This window comes from Acyrthosiphon pisum, chromosome A1, assembly GCF_005508785.2.
Source record: "Acyrthosiphon pisum isolate AL4f chromosome A1, pea_aphid_22Mar2018_4r6ur, whole genome shotgun sequence".
Lineage (NCBI taxonomy): Eukaryota > Metazoa > Arthropoda > Insecta > Hemiptera > Aphididae > Acyrthosiphon > Acyrthosiphon pisum.
The window spans coordinates 70000926-70012334 of NC_042494.1; the positions used below are offsets into that span (position 1 = coordinate 70000926).

Consider the following 11409-nt stretch of genomic DNA (forward strand, 5'->3'; position numbering starts at 1 on the left):
CGAGGTTAGGTAGGTTACTGGTTAGGTTAGGTTTTAACATATGAATTTAAAAATGTCAAAGTTTGCATTGACCAGTCCATAATTTTATGAATTTTTAAATATTAAATTCCAAATTAATATTATCCAGATTTTTACGTTCCAGAATTGTATCGTCCAGATTTGCACTGTCTAGAATTGTATGTTTTTTTAATTATTAAATTCCAGATATGTACCGTCCAGAATTGTATGGATTTTTAATTATTAATTTCCAGATATGTACCGTCCTATTTTTTACCGTCCAGATTTGCACAATCTAGATTTTTACCGTCCAGATTTTCACGGATTTCAAAATTTTATATTCCAGATTTGTACCGTCCAAGTTTTTACGTTCCAGAATTGTACCGTCCAGATTTGAAACGTCCAGGTTTTTACATTCCAGGTTTATACGCGCTCCCATTAAGACTATTAAGATAACATTATTATACAATCTTACATCGTCATGAGCATCCAGCATCCAAATATTTGGATGTTCATTGAAGCACTCCATAGATCAAATTCACTAGTAAATATTAAATTATTAAATATTCAAACAGGTAAAGTTTTTACAAAAAAAAAAAATAAATAAATAAATATGAACAAATGCCAAAAAATATGTGTATATTAAATAATAATTTTAATTTGATATTCGAAGGTAAATAATTAAAAATAAAAAAAAACTGTGGGGGGGGGAATGTCCGCATCCAAAAATGTATCGGGGAGAAATGTCTTACTACGCCGAAAACAGTCGGGGGGAAAATGTCCGGATACCGGGCCATTCCACCCCTGCGTTTTTTGAAATATAAATGGTTACTATTGGTTTCAAATGTATTAAAATAATAATAATAGAAATTAGTAAGAATTAGTATTTTTTGGTAAGTACTAAGTGCCATTATTATTTTAGAAACTGCGTAGCCGTGCCGCGGCGCCAGTAGGTACAGTCTTACGGCGTGCACCACTGGCGCAACATTATCCGAATTACGATCGCCGGGCAGGAGGACGTTCGTTCATTTGAATAAAGTACTGCTAGCAGTTCTGTCGCTCGCCGAGTCTTGGAGAAGGTTTTAATGAATAAAATATCTTAGGAAAAATTATTGGTTTGCCCAAAATAATAAAATATACCTAGAGTAGTAGAATCCTAGAATATACGTCGCTGCTTTGAAACGGCTTAAGCGTCATAATATAAATGGCCAGTTCAGCAGTAGGCGATGGGTAAAAATACAAAAGGCCAAAAGGCATTAGGTAGGTAATAAGGTGGTAGTGTGGTACTAAGAACAACGCCCTCGACGGCAAATGTCCTTTTTGAATTTTTTTACAAATTTCTTTACAATATTTTTGAAATTTCCCACTATTTTGTTTCAGCGTTGTGCCCTCCATAAAGAAGTCCTTAAGGGGACGGTCCCCGTGCATTTGTCATAGTCTCTTTCATATACACGCGTAATAATTTATGATCCATTAGTCTAGTTGAATGTCCCACAAACAGAATTGAAAAATATTTACAGGGTATAATGACTATAATAATGATAGTGTTAAAGTATGTATTCCCTGTTTCTGTATTCCGTGAACACACTGTATGTACAATACTGCCCAATACAGTAACTTATTCTCGCACGTTGCGATCGTCGCCACGGGACAATAGGTTTCAGGGGACCCGCCGCATCCAAAATAAATGAAATCCACAGTCATTTTTTAGGAACGTCGGGAGTTCAAGTTTTGACAACATTTTAAAAATCACGAAAATTTGCAATTATTGAGTTGTAAATCCATAAACATTTTTCTTTTTATACTATCTAAGGTTTGAAAATGTACAGCAAGATTCCGGATTCCTCTTAAGTTTGTTTACCTTTATCAAAAAAAAAAAAAAAATGTCTACCGGAAAGTCATATTAAATTTTTTACAACATTCGATATTCTTTCGATTTCTCATAGAACGATTTTCTAATTTTATTATAATTCAAAAACGAATAACCGTAGTTATACCATATAATGCGCTTAATTTGTTATTTTCTATACTTGATAACATTTTCAAATTATTTTGATTCGTTTCGAGTTGTTTACAGGCATTTTAAATTTTTTAGTTTTTATTTTCTAACTATTTTAACTGTACCAAACTGTTAATAAAATGGTATTTGTTGGGTCAAAATTCTGGAAGATGTAATACAAGGCTCCTCACAAATTGTTACAATATCAGTTTAAAAATGTTAAAAATACATAGGTAAGATTTTTTTTTATAAGCATCTAAAGTTCAAATTTCGATTGATCATATTGAATTTTACAAATTATTTTGCAGTTAAAAATGTATAAAATGTTCAATTTTTATAGCCAAGAGTTAAACATTCAAAATAAGGTTCCCAATAAGTAGATTATACTGTAACCAAAAAGTCTAAAAAATAAACACAGATTTTTTTTACAGTTAGGTAGGTATTTGAAATTCAAGTTTGGACGAAATTAGATATTATTTAAACGAAAAAGAACGATTTTAGGTTTGTGTTATAATTTAAAAATATTATTCGTGGATGCTTGAAAATTCTCAAGTATATTATGTACAAATATTTAAATATTTAAATATGCAAATAATATTATTTCAACTTACTGGCTACCGTATTAAGAATAACAGTATAAATACTATAATATAAAATATTCTTGAGTGACAAACCGTTTCCACTTTTTCAGTTTTTCGTATACAATGATATTAAATCATTGAATTCAAATTTAACACCATCCTTACGGTGACCTACTTACACACTTTTTTTTTAGTTTATTTGACATGCGAACGTAAATAATATATTATTTACTTCGTATAATTTATTGTTCTATGAATCTATGATACAATTTCCATGATTATTTCCCATGGACATAATATTATTTTAAATAATTATTTACATTATCTCCATATGGCTTTGATTACACTTTTTATTCGCTACGAGCGCTAGAATACTTTTATAGAGATTCAGCTCAGAAGCCCCCTTATCTCTTAAGTTGTTAATTGCCCAGTATATAATATTATCACACTGCTTATTAATACTTATAAGCTCACTTACTATAATATGTCTATATACACATAAGTTATAATTTCCCGTACCCATTTATTATTATTATTATTTATTACTTATTACTTTATCATCACGTCTGTAGATACGAATTTTTCTCACTCAACTTCGGATTCGGAGCACATGTAACATATTATAACATGTTGCTTTCGGATTGTTTTCTATGAACCGTTTAAAGTTGTGTTTATTTTCTCAGTAAAAACGATTAAGTACAGCTGCTGTATTTTTTTTTCAACAGATTATAATATTATATATTATAATATTTTCTTACCTTAGACTCTAGAAGTTTCGAATAGATAAACAAACAAAAAACGTAGCTACTTAAAATGGATTTTTGTCACACAGATGAAGAGAAAATAGAAGAAGAGAAAAAGAGCTTCCAACGAATCATAACAGCATTTATGTTTTACAGGTAATACTATTATATTATTGTGATTGTGTTTGTATTAACATTGATCAACAATAATTAAGGCGTTTATTGGTTTACACTAGCTAACCCATTGTTTATAAAAAAAATCATCCTTAATAGTGCTTGAAGTATATTATGTTAATACTTATTTAATTAATATGTATCTACTTCAACAGACACTTTGTTTGTCTTGATTTACACAATTTCCTGTTGCATCTAATTTAACAAAAATATATATTAGTTTAAAGTTTGACAGTATATTACTGATAACTTATGTGTTAGCTGCAGAAAGAAATTCAATAAAACAATTTAAATTATTTATCTATTACACAAATGTATTGTACTTGATGATTAATTTCATCTTTCCCTTACTTGTCGAAAATCAACTGGCTAAAAATACTTAATGTATTTCAACGTTTGAATCGGTAAAAGTAGTTTATTTAGTTACACAAATGTATTGAGTCATTGTCTTTAAATTAATCATTCATAAACATAATTAAAAAATAATAATAATGAATAGTTTAATCATATTGTAAAAATATACCTATTTACCTACACCAGTGTTAGTTGTAAAATATTTTAATACACGCATGTTTTTTAATTTAAATTATAAAATAATACTAAAATTAATAAAACTTGTTAATTTTTTTTTTTCAGAATTCATTCTCTGAACAGAATCGCCAAGACTATAAACTACTTGAAATCATTACCAGAACAACATCAAAGACTATTGATTAACTACAATAACAGTTTGGAAACTATAAGGCATTGCGTAGATTATAATTATAATGTTATTTTAGAAATGATTAAAGATACTGCATATTTGTTTGAAAATCAAAATACTCCTAGTCTAGATGGTTGGGTAATGATAGTCACATCAATAAACAAATAATAAAAGTATTAATGCTTCTCATTTTTGACTTTTCATATATTTAACGGTTTTAGCATTCAACTGATGAGTACAAACCAATTGAATCTGATTTAGAAAAAGTCCAGTCAACTCTGAAACAGTTTGTACGAGACTGGAGCACTGAAGGAATTGAAGAACGTAACACTTGTTATAAACCTATAATTGATGAGATTTTAAAAGAATTTCCATTAGAATCGTAGGTCTTAAATATATTTACTGATTTTGTGACATATTAATTAAAACTAATAACTTTAGTGTTCAACCTTCTGACATTAAAATTTTGGTACCTGGTGCTGGCCTTGGAAGATTGGTGTTTGAAATTGCCAAACTGGGTTACACAAGTCAAGGAAATGAGTTTTCTGTGTTCATGTTAATAGCATCAAATTTTGTATTAAACAGGTAAGGCATTATTTTCTTACAATTTTTATGTTTTTATTTTTTTATTTATGTAACTATAATTTGTAGATGTCGAGGTGTTAATATGTATGTTCTTTATCCGTGGATTCATCAGTGTGATAACAATTTAGAAACTGAACACCAAATGCAATGTATCTCATTTCCTGATATCAATCCAGCAAAAGAGTTACCACAAAATGCACATATATCAATGGCTGCTGGTGACTTTTTACAAGTACATAGTATATGGGTTTTCGATTATAATGTGTTAAGACAACATTTACTTTATTCAAATGATTATAGGTTTACACAGATAAAGACGAATGGAATTGTATTTCCACATGTTTTTTTATTGATTGTGCCAACAATATAGTTGCATTTATTGAAACTATTTATAAAATACTTAAGCCTGGTGGCATATGGGTCAATTTAGGGCCATTATTGTATCATTATAGTAACGTGTTTGATCAAAATTCTATTGAACCAAGTTACCAAGTTATTAAAGAAGTGATTAAAGGGATTGGTTTTCGGTTTGAAGTAAGTTTGGATCTAACTCAAATCATAGAAGTTACTAAAATAATTTCATGTTTTTATAGAAAGAAATTTTAAATGTGCCCACCAAGTATGCACAAAATCCACAGTCTATGCTACAGTACGAGTACAAAAGCGTATATTTTGTGTGTCGCAAACCCAAATTTCCACTTACATTAGCACCTTCAACTTCTGAAAATGAAATTAACGAAAACGGAATAGGTTTCTTACTTGATGATGAAGAAGAAGTCAGCTCAAAAGATTTCCGAGGTGATAATGATGATCAAGATGCAGAAGAAACCAATTGAAAACTTAATCAATAAAGACTTAATTTTAAATATTAAGATATTGTGATGATAATAAATAATAATATTAATATCGTAAGACAAATTTCATTTATCATTTCTTTTATAAACTTATGTGTATTTTGATAAACTATGACAACAATAATTTGAATCTCAATCAAAAAAACATTTGATTAATATATTTAAAGTTAATGTATAACATTTTATATTGGAGACGAAGTACAAATAACAAATTGTGTCATTGATAAGTATTTCAGTTAGTCTTTAAAATTAAGTATTTAATTTTGAACTATGCTGAAAGATTATTTATATTAAGTTAAAAAAATATGTTATATTTATACTTTAAATATCAATTAGTTTATAAAATAAAACTCATTACATTATAATTGTTACCTAAATACTATATAGTTAATAAAAATATTTTTTTTTTATGTACACAGAAATTGTTATAGGATAAGAACTATATTAACAGATATTTATTTCTTAAAAGCAGTCTGATCTTTTTTAAAACTATTTATTATTATAATACAGGAAAATAATAAAATATTATTTTCTAAGATTACATAAATTGATTTTTAGAAAAAAAGTACTCATTTTATTTTTAAGCATGTAAAGAGAATAAATAAGAATAAAGAGTTTTATGAAAAAACTTTTATTTTACAACGTGATACACATTTATGTATACAACTGAAAAACATGGAGCCTATAATGTTACTGAAAATAAAACAATAAAAAATATAATTTAAAAATTTAAAATAATATAATATTATTTACATATTGCATACCTAAACTTTTTATCTTGATTCTGCTTTGTGTTTAGGAGGCTTAAAAATTTTGATTTTTTTGCTTGATTTTTTGGTTGATTCCTGAAATGCTTTCCAACTGTTTACTCTGCTTTCTCTTGACTCCTATATTTATATATAATTTTTCGATTAAAGAACTGTGTATTCTACATTATATAAAGACAAATAATAACCTAATAATAAAATTCTGTAATTTTTGTAATATAGTGTCTTATAAATAATTAAAAATGGTAAATATATTGGACTTTTTAGATTTAATGCATTGTTAAGTAGATAATATGTGTTTTGAATAAGTTTGATAATAACACTTATATTTAATTTATTCAGTTATTATACATTATTATCATTAAATTAAATTAAAGTAAATCACCGAGAACTTAAATTTAAATAAATATTTTAAGATAAGGTCTATTTATAAGTAAAAAATGTTTTTTGATCTATGATATAGATATTGAATATGGTTCATAGACACATCTCAAGTGGTCAGCGATGCCAAAAAATGCTTGTCATAACTATAATTAATTATTTAATTCAAAAATTAAAGAATAGAAAAATGAGTGAAATTGTATCTCACAGTATTTACGGTTTGGAATACATAATTTTACAATTATACCCATTATACCAACATGAACATGTACCACCTTTTTTGTAATAAATTATAGTCATTAAAATTTTTTTCCAGAATATTAAGTATATTAATGATTTTTATGTACTTATAAAAAACAAATGGTATAGACTATAGAAGTGGGAGGGGATAAAACTTAAATTGTGGTCTTTGACAGTGGAAAATGTATAAAAATGGTCTGTGCCTAGTATGAGTTTGAGAACCACTCATCTATTTCATCAATTCATTTAATAATGTGCAGCTTTTTTGTAATACAAGTTTTATCATACAAAAATAAAAAACCAAATATTTAATTTTTCTTTTGAGATCACAGGTATTCTTTTAATACAAACAATGTAAATTATTAAGATTAAATATAAATTCTATTCATTTTTAGTCGCAAATTTGTACTGCTTATATAAAAAATAATAATCAATAACTAAACTCACATCAAAGTTTTTTTGCCATTCTTTTGACACAGTTGCTTTTTGTTCTTCATCTATTTCTTGTTCCCGTTTCCGCTTTCTTTCTTGTAATTCTCTTGCTTCATGATCTTTTCTTTTGCGTTCTAGATCAGCAAATAATTTACACGTTTGAACATAAATACTACGTTTCATAACAGATGGGTCATCTTCTTCAACTTTTGTATCTTTGCCTTCTTTTTTCAATTTTTTACGTTTCTCTACAACCATGAATTCAGTCATATCCTTAGCTTCCTGTATGATCTCCAGACATTTTTTTCGAGATTCATCATTATCAATTGTCCTCCATGCGCGGTTAACAGTCTCAAAAGCATTGTTTGCTCTTTCTAAATCATCTTGGTTCTTATCTGGATGCACCAAAATAGACAACTAAAATAATTGTTAGTAATCAAAATGTTGTTATAATATAAAAATTATTTATGAAAAAATGTTAAATTAAATAAAACTCGCTCTTTTATATTTTTTCTTTGCCTCATCCAAAGGTGTATCATCGTCTAGCTGAAGTACTTCATATGGATTAAGGTTGAAATATGAGGCTCCAGGGCGTAGAAGCCTATCAATCTGTTGTTTAGACGTCAACACAGAATCACGTTTTTCGATTTCTTTTACCTGTCAATGAATCAATGATATAAAAAAGCACAGAGTAATCACAAACTATGTTCATCAACTCACTTCCGTATAAAATTTGTCGAAGTTTTCATTCTTCTTCGGCGATTCAGGTTCCGTCGACTTGCCAGCCATGCCTTTATACAGATGGACCGTCTACAGTTTATGATCTACTAAAATGGAACGCCAGAACGTATTAACTCATTTAACTTGAAAAGTAAAATCACAAATAGTACTTGAGGCCAGCGAACGATTGATATCTAAAAACGTTCTTCGAATAATATTTCCACTTTACTATTAACAACATAATACTCTCGCAGTACTTAAAATTGAGTGATCACTTACATTTAAACTACCTATTAGGTATAGTTATAGTACTAACTACAACTTCGTAGTTTGTAGCCACTTGCCAGCAAGTTATAGGTATACTCTGGTCTCTGAGCGCGAGTTCTCTTGTAGTAGTCACTATGGTCAATAACAAATAACAATAATAAGAACGTTATCAATATGATTATTATTATCGTTATCATCTTAAGATACAAGAATTCAACCATTATTTACAAAACATCATTAAAATTTCTACAACCGCAAGCATAAAATCATATTGTTCTATGTTGTTCTATGTTCTATATTCTAATGATAAAATATAATGTTACCTAGAAGACTAGAATATAATATAGTATTATTTACAACCGTATCAGTGTATTACCGTAATAAATAATATTATTAGGTACAATACTGGCCGGTTGCACAAAACTATATTGGCTTAAAATATAATAATATAAGAAATTATTTGTACAACGATTTTTAATATTTATCTATCAATAAAATATTTTATCAAACCGATAAAACCTATAGAGCCAATAAGTTATAGGATCAATAAATTTTTTTTTGTGCAACCGGCCCAATCATAATATTATTGTTATAATTTATAATTAATAATTATAACTACTATATTATATTAACAAATATTTCATCCAAGGAGTGTATTAAATATAAATTAACAATAATTATACATTGGTTTTATCTATCACAGAATCAGAGAATAAGTATTGTAATATTATCATTACGTATTTACGTGATCGTTTATACCATAGACATATAAATTGACACAGATTTATAATTCCATCTCTATGGTTTATACTTTATAGAAATTTAGAAATTAAAATCTTCTCGATTCTCGAATGTGAAATACCTATTAGGCAACTTAAACTATAGTATATATATTTTGTTTAAGCAGTTAATACTACAAAGTATTTACATTTGGCCAGTGTTGTTACTATTTGCTAAGACAATACAGTTGGTTGCAAAGTACAAATATTTAAAACACGTCATACAAAAATTCAGCAAGTCGTATCTCGTATGGATTCTATAAAAAAATATAATAGGACATTTGAAAACTGAAGAATACAAAATTTGGCATAATTCTAGTTTAGCTCCCATGACATTTTTATTTATTAAAATGTAGATTTTGATGAAAAAAATTAACGTTTTTTTTGATCAGACTTAGTTTTGAAGTTATAGCGAACTGAAGTAGGTATTGAAATATCGAAACACAATGGTTAGGTAATGCGGTCTGGTAGTTGGATAAAAATACACCCACACTATGGAAAAAAATCCCCATCAGGGGCGGATCCAGGGGGATGGCGCAGGGGGCGCGCGCCACCCCCTCGGCCCTCAGTCCATATTTAGTTGTAAAAAATGTTTCCATAAAATAATAATTGTGTAAGACGCTTTTTTAAACCTCGAATCACCGGCTACGACAGTTATAAATTATAATATTATTATATAATATAAATTATACACCTATAAATTATATACCTAATCTATACATATAAAAACGAATGTATGTCTGCCTGTGTGTTCAGATTACCATGGCAACCATTTATATATTATTTTGAAATTTCTGATGGAATTGGTTGTATATAAATGGTTGCCAAGGCAGTGGTGTAGCCAGGGGGAGGGGTTGCTGAGGGGGCTGCAGCCCACCTGAAATGTTAAGAAAATTTAAAAATGATTTTAATGGTCTATGATAGTCGCTCAAAAAGTCTTAAATTGTATTAAAAATGTTTAAAAATGTACTACCTATAGGTACAGTGACATGCCCAGGAATTTTAAATGTGGGGACACCATTTTTTTTTTAAATAAACAAAAGAAAGCGGAATAAATGGAAGTTGCTCTGCTGTACAGTAGGATACAAATGGATGACTGTAAATTTAAATTCAATGATATATATCATGTGTGCAAAAGACGGTTTGGCAGCCTAGGATACTGTATATTATTATATTTATATTGTTGTTATTAATATATATAGGTACATTTTTAACTACTGAATCATTTTAAAAGCTAATGGTTTTACAATGGTTTTTATTTTTTTTTATCCTAGATACCTACAAATTATCATATATCATTGAATTCAAGTTCAATACAATCCATTAAACATTGACCCACTTGTAACCTACTATACAGCAGAGTGACATCCACTTACCTGCATTTTAAATTTTAAATTTCATAAATTTAGTCGAAATTAAAACTTTGTGCATACGTATTTTTAATATTTTTCAACTGCTATTGTAAAAATATATTAGGGGCCGAGTATTATATTTTCATGCTTTTTGACCAAACAAATAAAAATGTATTGTTATATATTATTATATAAAAAAAAAATACAATTTAAGAAAATTGCTACACGAGAAATCGAATGAATATCCAATGATGTTAAAATTTGAACTTCAAACGCTCATAAAATTTAATTTGACTCTCCGGTAAACATTTTTTTTTGATAAAGGTAGACAAACTTAGGAGGAATCTTGTATTAAATTATCAAATCTTAGATAGTTAGATTTAAAAATAAATTTTTTTTATGAATTTCTAACTCAAAATAATTTGCACATTTTCATAATTTTTTCGTAATTGGTCAAAATTCGAACTAAATGCTTATAAAAAAAAATTGTGACTGTATTTATATATTTTTCAATTGCTATTGTATGAATATATTAAGAGCCTCGTATTAAATTTCAAGCTTGTTGACTCAACGAATAAAATTTATAACTAATAAAAAATTAACGACTCTAAACAGCTGTAGTGATGACTGATGATCAAAATTGGTCTTGGTCTTGCAGTCTCGCAAAACTCTTGCTGCATTCTGCAAGACTAAGACCAAGACCAATACCAAGATGGTACTGGTCTAGCAAGACCAAGACTAGGCTTGCAAGAACAAGACCAAACCAATACCAAAGCTGCAAGACCAAGACCTAAACAAGACCATCACTGCAAGATAATAACCGAAAATAATAAGA

The 11409-nt window shown here is 28.1% G+C and overlaps 2 protein-coding genes across 8 annotated transcripts; one reads left to right on the top strand and one right to left on the bottom strand.

Moving 5' to 3' along the window:
- Positions 1 to 3134: 3134 nt before the first annotated feature.
- Positions 3135 to 5694, top strand: LOC100163993 (carnosine N-methyltransferase). Its single transcript, XM_001942527.5, has 7 exons — positions 3135 to 3476; positions 4131 to 4335; positions 4419 to 4579; positions 4639 to 4782; positions 4849 to 5014; positions 5083 to 5316; positions 5376 to 5694. The coding sequence occupies exons 1-7, from the start codon at positions 3391 to 3393 to the stop codon at positions 5616 to 5618; spliced, it is 1239 nt and encodes a 412-aa protein (XP_001942562.1). The 5' UTR covers positions 3135 to 3390; the 3' UTR covers positions 5619 to 5694.
- A 556-nt stretch (positions 5695 to 6250) lies between these two features.
- On the bottom strand, positions 6251 to 8660 carry LOC100164700 (dnaJ homolog subfamily C member 8). Of its 7 annotated transcripts, none has more exons than XM_029487438.1 (7): positions 8456 to 8660; positions 8347 to 8370; positions 8177 to 8280; positions 7955 to 8113; positions 7472 to 7873; positions 6401 to 6523; positions 6251 to 6329 (listed from the first exon to the last, which is right to left on the bottom strand). In XM_029487438.1, the coding sequence occupies exons 3-6, from the start codon at positions 8243 to 8245 to the stop codon at positions 6410 to 6412; spliced, it is 744 nt and encodes a 247-aa protein (XP_029343298.1). In that variant the 5' UTR covers positions 8246 to 8280; positions 8347 to 8370; positions 8456 to 8660; the 3' UTR covers positions 6251 to 6329; positions 6401 to 6409. The 7 variants fall into 7 exon arrangements, with proteins under 7 accessions (XP_029343298.1, XP_008183057.1, XP_016659991.1 ...); XM_008184835.3 differs by having other exon boundaries at positions 8347 to 8381; XM_016804502.2 differs by having other exon boundaries at positions 8177 to 8283; positions 8456 to 8659.
- Positions 8661 to 11409: the final 2749 nt, after the last annotated feature.